Source organism: Culex pipiens, chromosome 2 (genome assembly GCF_016801865.2).
Source record: "Culex pipiens pallens isolate TS chromosome 2, TS_CPP_V2, whole genome shotgun sequence".
In the NCBI taxonomy this organism is placed as follows: domain Eukaryota; kingdom Metazoa; phylum Arthropoda; class Insecta; order Diptera; family Culicidae; genus Culex; species Culex pipiens.
Genome location: NC_068938.1, coordinates 70,557,876 through 70,577,450, shown reverse-complemented (window position 1 = coordinate 70,577,450; position 19,575 = coordinate 70,557,876). Strand labels below are relative to the sequence as shown.

The following is a 19,575-nucleotide window of genomic DNA, read 5'->3' as shown; positions in this document are numbered from 1 at the left end:
TCGCCAAGTCGACAAGATGTCAAGTTGAGCTTCGAATACTGGCGCCAGAATGCTGGCGCATATATGTTGTGGCTCGAGATATACTCGTTTGTAGTAGCTTGTCTACCGATGTTTCCTACAACATGTAAGATATCGTAGCTTTTCGGTTTCTTTTGCCCTGTCCGTTTTTGCATAATTGTCCAATGTTTATGCAAAAACTTTTGCGACATAGGACATTCATCCGGCTACAAAAACTGTGTTTCCCGTGTGCTCCTAAAATCGTCTTGAGGTAGGCTTCATTTTGTCGTGATTTCGTAAGTTTATTTTATCAGAGGTCATTGGATTCCAATAGGAGCTTTCTAAACTTTTCATCGTTTATATCGTTATCATAGTTGTGTAGTGGTGCGGTTGTAAAAATAGCTATCTCTGACTCTCTCACTTTCGTAGATGCTGAATGGCAAACTTCCCTGCACCGTGCGGCACACGCGGTTCACTTGTACCTCGGTTTTGCTTTGCGCCTGCTTTGTTCGGTGTATGGGCTCGTACCAAAACTAGAACACCAAAACCGCGGTGTGCGTCGTCACTGGCGCATGGAAAGCTTGCTATGCTCGCGTTTGTCATAAACGCTTGTTTGATTAAGAATTTGTACGATTAAAAATATTCTTTTGGTGAAAATTGCTTTTTCAATTTCTTTTGGAAAACACTCCATAATAATACCTTGCTTTCATCATAAGATTTTTTGTATCATGTCAATTTCTTTTGTGCTGACGTTACTAATAAACAAAGTCGATGTTATGAATTCAAGAAAGAAGTTATATTCTTTAGTAAGAAAGGCTCTATCTCACCCCTGGTGGGATTAAATCGGGTTTTTTTTATTTTTATTTTTTATTATTCGCAATTTTCAGTGTAAGAACGGGCCTTGACCGATCTTATGCACTAGGTTCCCGACGAACACGCACTGCTTTTACACCTACATCTCACTCTTGCTCTGAGTCAGTACGAGCAGCACGCTAGAACACGCTTTGAGTGTTCGTGCCAGGCATGCACACCTTCTTTTCCGGTTACGCATTTTAACGATTTTAACTCGGCCGGGGGTGGTACATTACGTAGGGTTTGATGCAAGTATAAGCGCCTAACTATTTATAGTGTGCCTATTAATTTTCATTAAAGCAAAAACTGTTATATTTTTAGTTTGAATTCAAAAACATATTGTTATTTACTGTGTATTGTTTTCTCCTGAAATCTTCCCTATTGTTGAGTCTTGTTAATCTGTTGCTATTTCTTCTGTCGCGGTGTTTTGTTACAATATTTTGGTCCTAAGCATTTTAGAAAAGTTTTTCAAAAGTACAATAGTAATATTTGTGTTAATCCCTTAATCATTCCATAAATTGAGTTAGGGCTCGAACCTCACTTGCTTAAGAAAAAGGTAGAGTTTCAAAACAATGGACAGTGATGGAAATATACTATGTAAAGAATCAATAGTAAAAGAAAGACAGTAATTTATGAAGTAGATAAAGAAATTAAAAATAGTTAATAACAGAGGCGACGCGTGGCCATTTTGAATACCTGTTCAAAATAAATTCCTTTATGAAAACAAAACAAAGAAAAACAAATTGAAAAAATTGGGTTAAAGATTTTGATAAAAAGAGTGTTTAAAAATGCATAAATCAACAGAGCAGTTGACTTACAATCATTTGATTTCAAAAATTCGACGAATTTTTTTTCGTGAGCTAAAACCATCATTTTCCATTCCGTAATGTGCCATCATAATCCATACAAATGTGCTGAAGAAAACTGAATTCAATTTCAAAAAATTTCCGTATCCTTCAAATTGAATGTTATTTTTCTCAAAACATGGAAAAAATATATTCTCAAAGAATGAGTTAATAAGCAAGGATGCAATGGGTAAAAGGGTGTTTTTCAGGTTAAATTTTCGGGGATAAAATTGTGCTTAAAAAAGGAAAAATGTAAGCAAAATCGTCAGTTTGAATATAGAGATCGTTACAAATATTTTTGAAAAATTAAAATTAATGTATCAAAGAACAAAGAACAAAGAAGTTTTAATGATTTGTTATTCATATAATGATATTATGGTTCATTACAATCGGCAAAAATAATTACAAGGCATTCTATACAATAAATAAAAAAAACTTTGTTTCTTTGTCTTTTTTCTTAAAATCTAAATATATGAATGAAATATTTGAAAAGTGTTGCACATAACTTTTTTATTATTTTTCTCTTCAATTTTTATCAAATATTTTTTTCCGGCCCGTCAATACTTCAGAAAAGTCTAAAAGGTTGAGCAACCCTGATTAACATAATTTATTGTACAAAACCTGCTAACATACTTAGGCCGTTACAAATATTTGTTTAAGTTTATGTCGCTTCCCCTTTCAATAATAGCTCGAAAAATTAAAAAAATCCAAATTTCGATGTAAATAAACTTAAAATCAACTAAAAACAATCGGCGTTGATAATCATTTTAAGCAAGATTGAACCAGTTTTATAATTTTTTGAATTTATTTGAAATTAAGTAAAAAAATGTCTAAATTTAGATTATGTTCAATAGTATAATTGCACGAACATGTGAACTCGTCGTAGAATCATGAAACGCCAGACGAAATCATTTCACAGAACGCACAATGAAAATCGACAGAAAGAGCGCGAGAGCAAAAATTTGGTCGAGTCGTTCGAGTCGCCGCCAGAATAAGCGTCGCTCTCTCCATCTCTCCGTTCCGTCATTTTCTCTCTCTATGTTCCCGCTCTTTCGGGGGTGGCGCGCCCGTCCTGTGTCAGCTTTGCACAGTTTGAGCGTCGCACACTACAGTATTCCGCCGTGTACACTTAAGAGGCCTTTGAATGTATTCGGCAAATGCTTTGTATGGGAAGCCGTCCTAAAAGAATTTAGGACAGGTTGGCTGCTGCTTGGGAGATTTTGCAGTGCGCGGTACATTTTCATTGTGCGTTCTGTGCAATGATTCCGTCTAGCGTTTTCATGATTCTACGACGAGTTCGCATGTTCGTACAAATATATTATTGTACAATTATAATTAAGCTAATCAATATTATTATACATCAAAATGACCACCTGTCCTATGAACAGGTTGAACAGGTGGACGCGACGCCTCTTGTTAATAAATAGAGGTAACAAACAAGTTTAGATTGTAATGGGAACAATTTACAGGGAAATGAGAAATTATTCAAAAAGATAAATAAAGAAAAGGCACATGATAAACAAAATTAACATCGCTGCCAAATTAAGGGAAAGCAGACAGTTTGTTACAGCAGCATCAATTGGTAAAATAGAGTGGAAAAGCGTTGAGAAATAAGAGAATCAAATGAGTAAAATCGAAATCAAATGGAGGATAGTAAACAGAAGCCACGTTAGAAAATCAGTGAAACAAAATAAACAGAAGATAGGTGGTAGCTGAGAATGAAGAGAAGAGAAACCCCGTTGTGCGATGTTTCAGGTACATCCACAGCAGTTGACTCAACATACTGCGAATCAAAACAATACCGTCTACAATCACAAATTACCTCCCTTTCCCACATTGACGCGCCCCTTTCTTCTAGCCGTCTCTACTCTGACCCTCGCTGGTCAAAGGTTTACGAGTCGTTTCCACAGGCCACCAGCTAGGTTACACCTTGTCATCATGATGACTAAACTAAGCCAACGTGGAGGTAAGAAAATAGGACACTTTTAAATAACACTTAAGTGCCAAAAACTCGTGATAGGGTTATCAAATCTTCGATGTTTTAGGCTCATTTGAAAGGTCTTTTAAATACCTTTCCAAAAATGTATAACATGACCACAGAGTCCGAAGAAAAGTCATTTTACTTTTTGGATCCATAAGGTTTGCTGGTAGCAGGCGTGCGATGTACCAAAAAGTTGAACCAAAAATCACGATGCAGTGTTAAATCTCTGTTCCTCTGTGACATGACTTTACAAAAACAACCCTTTTTACAATCTTCCGGACTCTCCTTAAAATGGTTTTTTACCACAACTTTTGAAGTACTTTACTAAACTCCATAATTTTCAGTAGGGACTTATGTGACCCTAAAACGGATCGAACGAGAATAAGACGATTAAAATCGGTTTAGCCAGTGCTGAGATAATTGAGTGAGAATTTTTAAGTTTACACATCCACATCCAAACACACACACAGACATTTGTTCAGTTTTTGATTCTGAGTCGATATGTATATGTATACGTAAAAGTGGGTCTAGGAGCTCGTATTAAGAAGTTCATTTTGCGAGTGATTTCTTAGTAAGGTGAGGAAGGCATAAATTCCGACTCAAAAGTGATTAAAATTCAAATGGGATATTTATGCTAATAGCAGTATAATATTTGGTAGTAATTTTCGATTGTTGATTGTTTGTTTAATTTTTGGTACAACAATTAATCGCAATTCGCAATTCGCAATTTTCAGTGTAAGAACGGGCCTTGACCGATCTTATGCACTAGGTTCCCGACGAACACGCACTGCCCTTACACCTACATCTCACCCTTGCTCTGAGTCAGTACGAGCAGCACGCTAGAACACGCTTTGAGTATTCGTGCCAGGCATATTTATGCTAATAGCAGTATAATATTTGGTAGTAATTTTCGATTGTTGATTGTTTGTTTAATTTTTTGTACAACAATTAATCAAGATGTTAGCCTTTAAATCTCAACAAATTGCGTTGAAACAAAGTTCAATTTATTAAAAATATTGCTCGCTTATTTTGACTTCAAACACAAGGTATTTTGGTCATCAACGCACTGGTCCAAGTCGTTTTTAGTTGTTAATGATTCGATTATCCGAAGTCACAAACAAACCCTCGGATAATCAAAACTTCGAATAATCCAGGGTTTGGATTATCGGGTCTGCACTGCATAAAGTTAGTATACTCTTTAAAAAAAACCAACGCAACACTCAAAATCACTAAAATCTTCATTTCACAAACCCCCATTCAATCCTGCAGACACTGGTTGTTGTGGTGGGTTGTATGAACGAGACATTCAACATTCTCCATTCGAGAGCGCGCCTGCCACGGCAGAGCAGCAAAACTGGAGTTTTTTTTGAAAAGGTCCAATAAACCAAATTTTCGGTTTTTGCTTTTTGGGTGTTTTTAATATCCCTGACTCAAGGCGGTTTGAAAAACGCCCAAAAAGGAAAAACGGGAAATTTGGTTTATTGGACCTTTTCAAAAAAAAATCCAGAAAAGGACTCCACAAAAGGCATGACTAGGTCATGTGAGGTGATTGGAGTGTGGGGGTGGGGAGCATTTACTACAGAACTTCGCTCTCGACTACGAGGATTCCTCTCTCTCTCTCTCTCTCTTTCGCCGTCATCATCATCAACGTTAAGGATGTGGCAAGGATGACGACGAGAGGACTCATCACAGTCAGAGAGGGACAAGTGGGGTTTTTTGGTGTGGGGATGATGATTCTTACGCGATGGAAAAGGATTTTGTTGGGCATGCAATTAATAATTTTCTGGATGTGGTCATGTAAGAGGTTGAAAGAATGGGATTGTTTTGCTGCACCTACCTGTTTGTAATACGCTTCGTATATGAGGATGTGATCACCAGCGATCTGCAAAGAATTCACTCGATCAAAACAATGACCTGTCATTTTAGGGCGATTTCTAGAGCTCTGCTAAAAATCAAACAGAAATCACAATTTCAAAGGAAGGAAAAAATAAATCAATCACAACACTTTTTCACTCGCGAACCGCAACCCTTTCCCCGCAGAACCGTCCCCGCACAATCGACCGGAAACGACACGACGAAGTCAACTTCCAGCCAACGATTTCGATTGCCTTTGCATCACGAATCCAGCAAAGAAAAAAAAGTGGTGCTCCGCAAGAAATGTCAAAACCGAAGGAATTTTTTCGTCTTCCTGCCACCTCCTGATAAGGACCGTAAATCGGTCGAAAAAACACTCGATCGCTCGATATTCCGTCGGATTTTAACGCCACCACGCGCGGCCCCACTTCCGGCACCGTTTGGGACCACTTTTGCGACGGATTTCACCGATTTTCGCCAAAAACAACGAATTTTACCTTCAAGATATCGGGCATTTTCCTGAATATCGGATTTTACTTGCTGTGTCTCTGCCTCCTCTCTCTTTATTTTCTTCTCTCGCGGTTCTTGCGGGGGTTTTGGAGAGTTGACGGCCAGGGGTTTTGAATTTTACAGGTATGACGGATTTATATTTCGTAAAAAAAATGATTCCTAAAACATTACCCAATACGTTTGATACGTTGATAATAATTATTAGGTCTATTCCCGTACCTGCAGAATTGCAGAATTTCTGCAACTTCTGCAAAATTCTGCAGCCAGCATAAGTCACTTTTTGCAGTACGTTCCCGTACTTTTCAGTTCGCTCTCTTCATCTCTCTCTTTTGCAGAAGTTCTGCAAGGAGAGAAGCCGCAAAACTTTTGCCTGGGTAGCGCGTTCCAGTACTTTTTCTGCAATATTGTACACAGTTGAGTGGATTTACTTAAATTGGGTATTAAAGTTTTTTTTAATATTTAAAAAAAAGGGATTGACAAAAATTATAATTGAAAGAAGTTTACCTCTAGAACGGGGACTTATTTTTTTATGCAACTCAACATTTTATTTAAAAGATGCTTATGCTTAGGTAGAAATTATTCATTAGAAACATTTCAAAACTTTTACATAAGGTAAAAAATAGAAATGAGAGTTGCAGGTACGTACCTGCGTTTAACAAATAAAATTCAAAAAAATGATAAACAAAGGTTTAATATAGAAGGGATCATAAATACATGTTTTGATAGCAGACTATTTGAAGGATTTTTATTCGGGATAACATAAATAAATTATGGATGTCACATGGAAGAACAACGGTGACGCAGCAAAGTTGAAAAATATTAGAAAGTAAATGAATCACAAACTCAAAAATATGGAACACATAAATTTAGAAACCCGGAAATTAAGAAAATCATAAATAAAAATAAATTGAGAAGCTTAAAAAAATTAAATCAGCTATTTGAGAAATTTAAAATGCAAATATTTATCTTAGAAAAAAATAAATCACATATTCAAAGCTTAAAAAAATTAAGTAATTCAAAATGTAAATAATTAAAAAAAGCTTAATTTCAAAAAATCAAAATAAAGAAAAATAAGGATGAAATATAAAAGTTCAGACTTGAGGTATTTTGAATTCGAAATAAAAAAATCTAAATTTTGAATATTTAATAGAACATCAAAAATTCTAATTCTACAGTTAAAAATTAAAAGAAAATATAATTTGAAAAAAAAGTTAAATTTAAAAATTTTGTAAATAAAAAAATCAAAAACTGAATTATAAAAAATAGATAGTTTGTACTCTATTACCCGAAGACCGGGAAGACCTCTGCGAAATTTCTGATCTCTAAATCCTCTAAATATGCATTTCAAACCTAAAATATGACTCCAAAATAAGCGTATTTCTATTTAGGAATTTAGGAATGTATTTAAGAATGAATTTAAGAATTTAAGTATACCGTAATATTATTATAATTTAATAAAATAATATTATTATAATTTAATAAAATTTATAGGTATCAATTTTTAATAGTATAAAATATGATGTGTAAACAACGTAACATATGTTTCAGCAAAAAAAATTATGGTCATCAATCATATAATCAATTATATTTATTATTTGTTTGGTACAGTCTAATACCTTTTTTATGATTCCTTCATTAAAAGTTCAACAAAATACATTTAATATTTTGGTTCATATAAGAATACAAATTGGTAGCACCGTCACAGGTACAATTTATAATTTGTCAATTACATTTACCTATTATTTTAACACACATATTTAGTCTATTCAAAAGCAATTAAAGATCAAAAATCAATTCTTAAACAAATATTTTTTTGAAATTTATTCAACTCAAAAGAAATGTGTCTTATAATAGTTTTTAAAAACAATTGTTTTTATGATACAAATTGTTTGTTGGGTTATTAGCCGTGCTGTAATACTAGATTTACTTATAAACTTTATTAACTCTTAAAATAATAAATTCGCTATATCATTACATTAATGAACTAAGCCTGAAATCGTTAACATTAAATATAGTTCCCAATAAAACCAGAAGTTAAAAAAATACCCCAAAATCCATCAATTCCAAATATACAAACGTCCTTTCAAAAATACTGCTTAAATTCAGTAATAATAAAACATCAAATTTATTACACCTACACTAGCACCTACATAATAATAAAATGCTTGATTTAACCCAACATGCAAATTTTATGTAAGCGTGTACTCACACCAACTTGCAGTTACTTTTCAACACGAAAGAGAAGAGAGAGCTTGCAGAAAAGTACGGGAACGGTTTTGCTGCAACTTTTGTCTCTCTCATTGCAGAATTTCTGCCTGAAAGAAAAGTTACTTTTGTTGCAGAAAAGTACGGGAACGCTCTGCTGCCGATTTCGTGCAGAATTACAGAATTCTGCAGTACGGGAATAGACCTATTAATTTGATTTGGTTAACCGCGGTGGATTTTCTTGAAATAATTCGAACTGTCAAAAATCCACCAAAGCATCTACCGGTGGATACTTTTCTTTGTGCGATCCATGGCTTTCTACCTAAGGTACTCGCGATTGAGTGTGTAGTAGTGCGGTTGTCAAAATCGTTATCTCTGACTCTCTCACTCCACTGACACTGACATTGTTTATGTTTTGGTTTTCCTGGCACGGTCCATTGTTCGTTTGTTATTGTTTTTGTTTTAGTGGCACGGAGCCATGCACTCACACTAATGCAAAGCAAGATCGCGAGTACCTATGATATACAGCCTTGTGTGCGATCAATGTGGTAGATGCTTTGGTGAACATTTGACAGTTCGAGTTATTTCAAGAAAATCCACCGCGGTTAACCAAATCAAATTAACAAAAGCCCTCTTGTTTGATACTACACTGTAACTGAAAATCGCACCTTGCTGAGTTCGTTTTCGCACTTTTTTATACGATTTTTTCCTAACTTTTTTTGTGTAATCGCAGTCGAACTGAAAAAATCGTTTGAAAAAGTGCGAAAACGAACTCAGCAAGGTGCGATTTTCAGTTACAGTGTAGGTTTGAAACAAACTAGACATAAGTTTAAATCAATGAAAGCAAATCAAAGAAAAGCGTTTTTATAACCTGAAGGAGGAAAACGGGCTTTAATTTTTTTTTTCAATGCTTTCTTTAAAAAATAGTTTTTAACTAACTTTTTGTTGGAAAAATCAGTCATACCTTATTATTTCACGACCATGGTAAGCTGACAACCGTTTTTTGGTGGTGGTGCTGGTGGAGGCGAGTGGCGCTGCTGTCGGCGAGAAGAAAACTGGGCGTTTGACTTTGAGGATGCCTCAGCGACCAAATTCCGTTAAAACACCGTTAAAAATGCAACCAATTTAAACAAAAAATTAAAAAAAAATAATGCAAATACATTAAGCAAACGAGCAATCACAAAATGTTTGAAAAATGAATGCACTCACTTTAACGCTATAACGTTTAAAAGTTTTTTTTAAATAGGGCCGTATATTTTTTTTTTAAAGCCCTGTTTAAATTATTTAGTAAAAACGCGCTCAAAAACCATTTCTGATCGCCTTTTTTATTTCAATAAAAAAAAATCCAAATAAATTGACAAGACAACACTTTAAGATAGATCAACTGCGGTCCCCTTGGAACGAACTGTAATTTTTCAAAACATATTTAAAAATCCATTTTAAACCCTTTGTGCTCGTATAAACACGCAGAAAAAAGTTTTTTAGAATCAGCCTGTACGAGGTTTGAATTAACAAAATGTTTGTAGAATACAATCAACAAAAGAAATGCGTTGAAAATTGCATTTAAGCCTAATTTTAGGGCCCATTTAGCTGTGTGTTTTTTTTTGCTAGCATTTCCTTTATTTTAAGTAAAAAGAAGTATGCAGTAACTTATATAATGTCCCAGACTTTGCCATGCCAGATGGCCAAAAAAGATGTTGTAGAAAAAGATAAAGCTCAAAAAGCAGCTTATAAACCCTTATAAACCAAACAAGAAAAAAGCCAATAGAAAGCATATCTCCAAATGATAAAAAATCTCGATTGGTTCCATAAAAAAACCAACATTTCTGCAAATCTCACAAACTATTAGAAAAATCCTAAAAATGTGGAAAATTTTCATAAGAGCACGATTTTGAGTTAAATATTAAGGGTACAGAGTAACCAAGGAAGTTCGATGAATTTACGGAACAATTCAAAACAATTGAAAAGTAAAATAGTTTAACCTAGCTTGCGAAAAAATATTATGCAGTGGTTGTTCGGTAACTGGGCGTTGTTTAACTGGACTGCTTTTTAACTGGGCGCTCCATATCTGGGCTGTAGCCCACTTAATAAGTAGACAAACGTCAAAAAACAAAAAACAAATCAAAATGATCGAGGGGACATAGGATGCCAGAATCAAATGTAATAAATAAAACTTTTTATGATTTTGTTAAAATTCAAGTCACAATTTAAGGAAACTTTAAAAATTGGCTCTGAACACAAATTTAGGTAACTTTTATTTTTATATTTTACTAAGAAAATTCAATGCATTGATAGTCCCCTCGGCATTTCCCGTCCAGTCCATTTAATGAACAGCATTCGGTAACTAGACTACTTTCTCAGCCCAGTTACCGAACAAGTACTGTATTAGATTTGAAACTATTACTCATGGTTTTTTTTAAAGAAAAAGTTGTTTTTACACGCATTTTACACCAGTCCAGTTGCTTTGCAATTATTAGCTTTCAAAACATCCAAAGTATCGACGAAATGTTTTTTCGTTAAAAAAACTTTTTGCTGTACTGCACATCGCAATTTGACAAAAAAAAATATGATGTTTAACTAGTCAAAATATCCAGGTTTTTAAGCGAAGATGGCGTTCGAATGGTGAACATCCGAATTGTCAAAATCACGCAGTAGCACCAACATTAGAAAAAATGGGGCTGTCATGCCATGGCACACATTTTTCGGAATATTGGTACCATTTCATTTCGGACGTTCACCATTCGAACGCCATCTTCGCTTAAAAACCTGGATAGAAAATATAATTTTGAACGTAGTAACATACACTAATTAGTCTATGGTAGTAATATGAGTTTCTTGTATTCAGTAAATAAGACTATTTCCATTAAAATGTTGAAGTTTTAAAAAAATGGTTTTTGCTTGAAAAATTTCAAATGTTATGCTTTGCTTATATGCTTATATGTTATGCTTTATACATAATTAATTATGCTACTGTTCAAATTTTCCTACCTCCACATGTGTCTTTATATGTTACTAAATGCTAAAATATACGTTATGCGACAACAAATTGCAAATTACAATTAAACATGCAACATATTTTTCAACGGATTATGAAATTATTTTTTTGCCGATAATTATATTTTTGGATCTCATTTTATGGTAATATGTAAGAAATAATCAAAAAAAAATAATAACAAAAAGTTATGTATTAGAGAAATAGTTTTAGAAACAACAAACAGACAAAAATGATTTAAGGTTTTAGAACAGGTTTAATATTATCGAAAAAACAAAAGTTGAACACGATAAATTCATTTAGAATTATTAAGATTAATTAAAATAAACAACGATAAACATAAAACAAAAGAAGCAATGTTTTTCGCAGTACAAAAGAAATGTTCTCCTGAACACGTGAAAAATAAAAATGTTCGAGAAAAAATTAAGCAATACACTAATAAAACCAAAGACCAATTAGATTAGAAAACATTTTATTGAAACAATAATAATTAATACAGACCAAACAAGTTTGTTGAACTTTGCTGCATCCTGATTTAGGTATATCTAACTATTTCAAAAGAATTGAGTTCAATTTGTCTCTCAGCTTATCCAGCCCAACCTGGTTAGCTTCATGGTAGTAGGGTAGCTGCCTCATTCTCCCATACCAGTCGTGTACTTTCGGCCAGTGGCTCCCTTCAATGGGGCAGACCGACTCCAGGGTACTGAGCGTGGCCACGATCGAGAAATCGGCCACCGTTAACTAGAGATAAATAAAACGGTCATAAAATACCATCAACAATTTTAAAAATGATACTCACTTCATCACATGCAACAAATTTAGTGTCACTCAAATAAATCTCCAAAAAGTCGATCGCTTCTTCAACAGGTTTCAAATGTTCCGCAACGTCTGTTATTTGCCGATGAAAAATTTTTCGCTGAAAATAGATTTTATTGTAAAGGTAGCTTACGAAATTTTCGCTTTCCGGTTTCGTCGATCGTCGTCGGTGTGTATTTCGGATGAGTGCGTGCGTGTGTGTGAAGGTGCGGCTAGCTCTGGTTGTCACGATGACAGCAGAGCTGAGCCAGTCCGTTTCGCGGTGCCTGTCCGTCGGGACGTATTTTTTTTCGCGTTCCGGTTTCGTCGATTGTCGTCGGTGTGTATTTCGGATGAGTGCGTGCGTGTGTGTGAAGGTGCGGCTAGCTCTGGTTGTCACGATGACAGCAGAGCTGAGCCAGTCCGTTTCGCGGTGCCTGTCCGTCGGGACGCATTATTTTTTCACGTTCCGTTTTCGTCGATTGTCGTCGGTGTGTATTTCGGATGAGTGCGTGCGTGTGTGTGAAGGTGCGGCTAGCTCTGGTTGTCACGATGACAGCAGAGCTGAGCCAGTCCGTTTCGCGGTGCCTGTCCGTCGGGACGTATTTTTTTTCGCGTTCCGGTTTCGTCGATTGTCGTCGGTGTGTATTTCGGATGAGTGCGTGCGTGTGTGTGAAGGTGCGGCTAGCTCTGGTTGTCACGATGACAGCAGAGCTGAGCCAGTCCGTTTCGCGGTGCCTGTCCGTCGGGACGTATTTTTTTTTCGCTTTCCGGTTTCGTCGATCGTCGTCGGTGTGTATTTCGGATGAGTGCGTGCGTGTGTGTGAAGGTGCGGCTAACTCTGGTTGTCACGATGACAGCAGAGCTGAGCCAGTCCGTTTCGCGGTGCCTGTCCGTCGGGACGTATTTTTTTTTCGCGTTCCGGTTTCGTCGATCGTCGTCGGTGTGTATTTCGGATGAGTGCGTGCGTGTGTGTGAAGGTGCGGCTAGCTCTGGTTGTCACGATGACAGCAGAGCTGAGCCAGTCCGTTTCGCGGTGCCTGTCCGTCGGGACGCATTATTTTTTCACGTTCCGTTTTCGTCGATTGTCGTCGGTGTGTATTTCGGATGAGTGCGTGCGTGTGTGTGAAGGTGCGGCTAGCTCTGGTTGTCACGATGACAGCAGAGCTGAGCCAGTCCGTTTCGCGGTGCCTGTCCGTCGGGACGTATTTTTTTTTCGCTTTCCGGTTTCGTCGATCGTCGTCGGTGTGTATTTCGGATGAGTGCGTGCGTGTGTGTGAAGGTGCGGCTAGCTCTGGTTGTCACGATGACAGCAGAGCTGAGCCAGTCCGTTTCGCGGTGCCTGTCCGTCGGGACGCATTTTTTTTTTCGCGTTCCGTTTTCGTCGATCGTCGTCGGTGTGTATGAGTGCATGCGTGTGTGTGAAGGTGCGGCTAGCTCTGGTTGTCACGATGACAGCAGAGCTGAGCCAGTCCGTTTCGCGTTGCCTGTCCGTCGGGACGTATTTTTTTTTTTTCGCGTTCCGGTTTCGTCGATTGTCGTCGGTGTGTATTTCAGATGAGTGCGTGCGTGTGTGTGAAGGTGCGGCTAGCTCTGGTTGTCACGATGACAGCAGAGCTGAGCCAGTCCGTTTCGCGGTGCCTGTCCGTCGGGACGCATTTTTTTTTCGCGTTCCGTTTTCGTCGATTGTCGTCGGTGTGTATTTCGGATGAGTGCGTGCGTGTGTGTGAAGGTGCGGCTAGCTCTGGTTGTCACGATGACAGCAGAGCTGAGCCAGTCCGTTTCGCGGTGCCTGTCCGTCGGGACGTATTTTTTTTTTTCGCGTTCCGGTTTCGTCGATTGTCGTCGGTGTGTATTTCAGATGAGTGCGTGCGTGTGTGTGAAGGTGCGGCTAGCTCTGGTTGTCACGATGACAGCAGAGCTGAGCCAGTCCGTTTCGCGGTGCCTGTCCGTCGGGACGCATTTTTTTTTTCGCGTTCCGTTTTCGTCGATCGTCGTCGGTGTGTATGAGTGCATGCGTGTGTGTGAAGGTGCGGCTAGCTCTGGTTGTCACGATGACAGCAGAGCTGAGCCAGTCCGTTTCGCGTTGCCTGTCCGTCGGGACGTATTTTTTTTTTTCGCGTTCCGGTTTCGTCGATCGTCGTCGGTGTGTATTTCGGATGAGTGCGTGCGTGTGTGTGAAGGTGCGGCTAGCTCTGGTTGTCACGATGACAGCAGAGCTGAGCCAGTCCGTTTCGCGGTGCCTGTCCGTCGGGACGCATTTTTTTTTTTTCGCGTTCCGTTTTCGTCGATTGTCGTCGGTGTGTATTTCGGATGAGTGCGTGCGTGTGTGTGAAGGTGCGGCTAGCTCTGGTTGTCACGATGACAGCAGAGCTGAGCCAGTCCGTTTCGCGGTGCCTGTCCGTCGGGACGTATTTTTTTTTCGCGTTCCGGTTTCGTCGATCGTCGTCGGTGTGTATTTCGGATGAGTGCGTGCGTGTGTGTGAAGGTGCGGCTAGCTCTGGTTGTCACGATGACAGCAGAGCTGAGCCAGTCCGTTTCGCGGTGCCTGTCCGTCGGGACGCATTATTTTTTCACGTTCCGTTTTCGTCGATTGTCGTCGGTGTGTATTTCGGATGAGTGCGTGCGTGTGTGTGAAGGTGCGGCTAGCTCTGGTTGTCACGATGACAGCAGAGCTGAGCCAGTCCGTTTCGCGGTGCCTGTCCGTCGGGACGCATTATTTTTTCACGTTCCGTTTTCGTCGATTGTCGTCGGTGTGTATTTCGGATGAGTGCGTGCGTGTGTGTGAAGGTGCGGCTAGCTCTGGTTGTCACGATGACAGCAGAGCTGAGCCAGTTCGTTTCGCGGTGCCTGTCCGTCGGGACGCATTTTTTTTTCGCTTTCCGGTTTCGTCGATTGTCGTCGGTGTGTATTTCGGATGAGTGCGTGCGTGTGTGTGAAGGTGCGGCTAGCTCTGGTTGTCACGATGACAGCAGAGCTGAGCCAGTCCGTTTCGCGTTCCGTTTTCGTCGATCGTCGTCAGTGTGTTTTTCTCGTTAGTCATGTATTTGATACACATCACAGCCGGGTTTCTTTGTTCTATGATTTGTAATTGTTTCACGGGAAGATTCGTTTTAAATTGCGTTAGCCAAATATAAATTATCATTCAGTTCGACTATTCGTTTCCCGCGAATCGCGGCGACAAATATTGTTTCAGCGCGATTGTTCAAGTCCTTCAGATAACATCATAACTCATCAGTCATTTATTGGTCGCTCATATTATAATAATTTAAAAGTATAAATAGTCTCAGGTCAACTCTACGTAAATATGTAACGCTGAGTTTAATATTTCACCTTTTAAACACACATACTTTTGATTCTATCTTTCCACAGTCGGCTGTCTAAGATTGAATCATTTATGCTAAACTCAACACCAAATAACCGGGAATGGTCTCATCCGCATTGTTTGCCTTGAGAATACATAGGGTAGAGTAGTCATCAATGAGACACGGGGAACAATGATAAAATGGCTCTCACAAGTCGTAGTTTCAACCAATCAGGCTCATATTTGGGGGAAAGGTGTGTCTACTGGATACACGTCTGCCATATAAGTCGCTTTGGTTATGGACGCTCCCTTGAAAAGTAATTCATAAATGTTTGATTCTGGGGTGTAAAAGTAAATCATGGACAAAAAATACTTTTTCGCTCGTAGGTTGCCATTTACACCAAAACTAATATTTCTTCAAATGTCTTTCGACGTTCCATAGGGATTGAGTTGGGCTACAATGTCCTTTCATTAGATTTGGCCAAAATTTAGAATACACCCAGAATCCAGGACTGTCTCATTGTTCCCCACTCATTTCAGCCCATGGGTAACAATGAGACACTTTGATTTTTCTTCAATAAACTTTTCAAAATTGATGGAAATCTTTCAAAACATGAATTAAAAGTGATTTTTGGCATATTTATAGAGTTTAAACTTCATTTAACCAAAAATACAATGTTATTTGTTATTAATATATGGATTTTACAAAATTCAAATACTTTTTAGTGTAACTTTTGTTATTTAAAGTTTCATGTTGGCAAAATTGCTCTAAAATGTTCAAGGCAAGTCACCTGCAATGGAACAATACAAAAACATGATGTTTTGCTAGAAAAACGTTGATTTTCGTAGAGTGTCTCATTGTTCCCCAGCTGTCTCATTGTTCCTGCCAAGTGCGTCTACAATGAGACAGTTGAATAACTCTGGCTGTAGATGTCGGATCGATCTCATATTTTGGTCAATGATAGAACACATTAAAAGAAAGAAAATGCAACTAAAAGCTCATTAAGACATGCTGATGAAAAAATTAGAAAAATCGTTGAAAGTTGAAAACCAAAAGTGTCTCATTGATGACTACCCTACCCTAATACATCACCTTATTTAAAGAAATTCATTGATTATTGGGCCACATCATCATCCTCTATGATGAATCCTGGCCATTACCCTTCCCCACTAACAAAATCCCAAGTAGAAGTAGTTTTCCGGCACACGCGGGGGTGTGGATATCGTATAGAACCCACCCTTGGTAGCAGCCTGTGCTAACTAACATTCCCGTCCCATCCCCTCGAGATCTACAAACTGACATGGCGGGCGCCGTTGGTGGCCAACGACTGTTTCCTGTTCGCACCGACTCTAGTTTTGATGATCGTGATGTTTTATCTTTTCAGCGCATTCATGCATGCTGTTGATAAGGGAAACATCATTTGATCGTTGAAGCGTGTGACCGGTTGTGACCGGGATATTATGGTCCTGTTCAGCAACGGAGAAGGACAACCATGGGTGGTCTCTCATGCTCATGCTCATGCTTTATTGTAAAGGTAGCTTACGAAATACTGGAATATTCACCATTAGCTCAGCGTCCCTGGCGAAGAAAATTGAATTATTGAAGCAAAGTCGATTGAGCACTTTGGCACGCTGCTTTGGATTTTCCAGCGAAAATCTGCTATCCGTACCAAAAATGTCACAAAGGTACACTAAAATGGCATGGCTGTCCGTTAACACTAAATCTTCGTGTTGCAGCACGGGAACCGTATGCAAGGGATTGATCTGCAAATATTTGATTTTAATACTTGTTTTAAATTTTAAGTTATTTAGACGAACTTTAACGAAATCTTCCTTCAAATGAGCTGCTCCAAATAGGTGAATCCAGCTTAGATCTATTTTGTCGTTGATATCTAAAGCTGCTATCGTTAGAAGAACACTTCGTACCGGAGGACTGACATCGTCGTAATACAGCACAGGCTTCATCGTGGAACTGTTAGAAAATGTTAAAAAAATCTGAATTTAATTTAATGATTGAGAAGTTCTTCCCAGAATAGATGACTTGTAACGATGAAATGGATTAAATTACAGGGTTAATTTACTCTGGTCAATCTACTGGAATGAAAAACAAATATTATATAAACCACAGATAACTGCAACCTTGCATGACATATCGTTTTGAATGAAGAGCAAAAACTCTTTTCACAAACCTACACGAAATATACTCTCTATCTATCTTTTAAGACGTTTTTCTCCTCGAACCGATTAACGACGACTGATCGTATATGAAACTGAATGAAAGAACGAAGATCTGCTTTCGCTTTCTGCTTATTCATTCATTTGTTTACTGCTCTGGTAGTCATTCATCGCACACCCACAAGACAACATTAGATAGTGTGGGATATTAGTATTCATGCTTTGAAATGGTATACGTAGCATGGTTGTACGATCGCACGACTACATTCCTACCCGGCACTTTTGTTGACTGCTTTTGATTGCAGTATTTAAATTAAGTACTTGCGGGTTGGTGTGTAATCACTCGGTAGTATACAAATAAACGTCGAAACAAACGAAATTTTTATTGCCATTTTTTTTTTGCTAGATCATTACAATGCCATGGAATCTTCCTACTGGCGATTCTCCGCCAGCTTGGCACGATAGAGAGCAGCCAGCTCTTCGGCGCCCTCCTGGTTGGTGGCCTTGTAGTAGGGCAACTTGGCAAGTCGCGCCACCCAAGCGGCCAGTTGCGGGTACTTGGCCGCATCGATCGGGAAAATGGCATGGATCGAGGAGATCGAGGCAATGCAGCTCAGATCTGCCAAGGTGAGCTTGTTGCCAACTATGTAATCGCTGACCAGGGTATCGTTCAGCAGTTGGTACGCCTTGTACAGGTACTCGATCTTGTCCTGGGGGGCTTCGCCGGATCCGTAGTACAGAATGGGTTCCTAAAAAGTGCTCATGGGTTAGATTGACGGGATAGCTCTGATTCATCCAACAACTTGCCAAGTAGAACCGCAGTCTGGCGAACAGAACCCCGGAATCGAAGTGCAGGGCAGCGTTAACCTTGGCCCGGGTAGCCACATCCTCTGGATACAGACTGTCGTCCTTTCCGTATTTCGTAGCCAAGTAAACGTTGATCGCGTGGCTGTCGTACACCACCGTTCCGTCTTGATCGATGATCGTCGGAATTGTGTGCTGGGGGTTCAGCTGTAGACAAGATAACAATTAAACCACCGTCCAAACCCCTACGTAACCTCTACCAACCTTCACGAATTCCGGCTTCAGGTGATCTCCAGCAATCAGGTTGATCGGCTTGATGTCCAGGTCCAAGCCCAAAGCCTTGGCGGTCAGCTCAACGGAACGTCCCGGAGGACTCAGCTTGGCGGTGTACAGCACGATTTTGCCCATTTTGGTGCAGGATGAACCTTAAAATCTTCAAGTCTTCCCACGTCGAATGCCAGATTCGAACTGAGCGATGTGAGATGCATAGTGCAATTTATTTCGTATTGGTGGCGTGAATGTTAGTGAGCCAGAATCACTCTGAGTGGTTTGCAAAATAAATAAATAATCATTCTTGAGTTTGCAAGGCGAAGGGTGGCTTTTGGGGGAGCGGGACTTGCCGTATTAAGGGCACTGTCTACACTTGATGACTTTCTGATTACAGTTGACTGGTGATGCAGCTCTCAACGCATGGTTTGAATTCATAATTTAAACACACTACCTGTTACAGCGCGCTGTTAACAGTAAGTGATAAGATATTCATTTCTTGAATGAGCTTTTATGATTTAAAACCTAATTGAATGCAGGCAAGTAAAATTTACTGCAAGTCATTAAATAAATTTTGTATGTTATTAATGAATGGAAATTCTGCAAAATAATCTTGTCTGATGCTAGTATTTAATTGAAGAGTTGAAGAGTTTGTTTTCTGATGAGCCCTAACTTTGTCGAAGATACCAAATCGATCATAAAATCTCTTACGTGTTCGAACATTTACGTTTTACCAATCTTCAACTGATCTACGACCGTGTTCGTGTGTCCACCAATTAAATAAATCGCAAAAAAAAATGAAAGCTGAGCAGATGTGGGTGTGAATTCATCTTCTTTCAAGTGTGGATAACATGGCCGGTCATCGTACGATCACATTCTTCTCCCGATCGTTTTGGCGGAGTGGAAACTTGATTGTAATGTTTAAACAAGCACTTAGCTTGTAGACGCATGATTGAGAATGACATGTTAGTGAAATGCTGGCAGTTTGTATTTG

At 38.7% G+C, this 19,575-nt stretch overlaps 3 protein-coding genes and 1 long non-coding RNA gene across 5 annotated transcripts in view; 1 reads left to right on the top strand and 3 right to left on the bottom strand.

Moving 5' to 3' along the window:
- LOC120422362 (epidermal growth factor receptor substrate 15-like 1) overlaps window positions 1–5,930 on the bottom strand; it is a 30,608-nt gene extending 24,678 nt beyond the window's left edge. The window contains exon 1 of the mRNA XM_039585773.2: window positions 5,513–5,930. Within this exon, the coding sequence (XP_039441707.1) occupies window positions 5,513–5,596 (84 nt within the window). The 5' untranslated portion in view covers window positions 5,597–5,930. The remainder of the gene's footprint in view (window positions 1–5,512) is intronic.
- Window positions 5,931–11,691: 5,761 nt separating this feature from the next.
- On the bottom strand, window positions 11,692–17,738 carry LOC120422459 (glutathione S-transferase E14-like). 2 transcript variants are annotated; one of them, XM_039585916.2, is made up of 5 exons: window positions 17,525–17,738; window positions 17,154–17,307; window positions 16,899–17,099; window positions 12,036–12,152; window positions 11,692–11,977 (listed from the first exon to the last, which is right to left on the bottom strand). In XM_039585916.2, exons 2-5 carry the CDS (start codon window positions 17,298–17,300, stop codon window positions 11,786–11,788), a joined length of 657 nt encoding a protein of 218 aa, XP_039441850.1. In that variant the 5' UTR covers window positions 17,301–17,307; window positions 17,525–17,738; the 3' UTR covers window positions 11,692–11,785. The 2 variants fall into 2 exon arrangements, with proteins under 2 accessions (XP_039441850.1, XP_039441839.1); XM_039585905.2 differs by having other exon boundaries at window positions 17,529–17,738.
- On the top strand, window positions 12,050–16,915 carry LOC128093169 (uncharacterized). The gene is made up of 2 exons (XR_008212298.1): window positions 12,050–12,176; window positions 16,871–16,915. It is a non-coding gene; the product is annotated as an uncharacterized LOC128093169 (long non-coding RNA).
- Window positions 17,739–17,874: 136 nt separating the features above from the next.
- On the bottom strand, window positions 17,875–18,802 carry LOC120422440 (glutathione S-transferase 1-like). The gene is made up of 3 exons (XM_039585885.2): window positions 18,579–18,802; window positions 18,318–18,521; window positions 17,875–18,259 (listed from the first exon to the last, which is right to left on the bottom strand). The coding sequence occupies exons 1-3, from the start codon at window positions 18,720–18,722 to the stop codon at window positions 17,942–17,944; spliced, it is 666 nt and encodes a 221-aa protein (XP_039441819.1). The 5' UTR covers window positions 18,723–18,802; the 3' UTR covers window positions 17,875–17,941.
- Between the last annotated feature and the right edge of the window lie 773 nt (window positions 18,803–19,575).

What these genes read in the sequence shown, in the direction of transcription:
- LOC120422440 (XM_039585885.2), bottom strand. Translation starts at nt 18,722, where the DNA reads ATGGGCAAAATCGTGCTGTACACCGCCAAGCTGAGTCCTCCGGGACGT. An exon ending in TGAAGCCGGAATTCGTGAAG is followed by an intron (nt 18,522 to 18,578) that starts GTTGGTAGAGGT and finishes TCTTGTCTACAG; the next exon opens with CTGAACCCCCAGCACACAAT. An exon ending in CCAGACTGCGGTTCTACTTG is followed by an intron (nt 18,260 to 18,317) that starts GCAAGTTGTTGG and finishes AGCACTTTTTAG; the next exon opens with GAACCCATTCTGTACTACGG.
- LOC120422459 (XM_039585916.2), bottom strand. Translation starts at nt 17,300, where the DNA reads ATGAAGCCTGTGCTGTATTACGACGATGTCAGTCCTCCGGTACGAAGT. An exon ending in CCAGGGACGCTGAGCTAATG is followed by an intron (nt 12,153 to 16,898) that starts GTGAATATTCCA and finishes ATCTATTTTCAG; the next exon opens with CGAAAAATTTTTCATCGGCA. An exon ending in AATTTGTTGCATGTGATGAA is followed by an intron (nt 11,978 to 12,035) that starts GTGAGTATCATT and finishes ATTTATCTCTAG; the next exon opens with TTAACGGTGGCCGATTTCTC.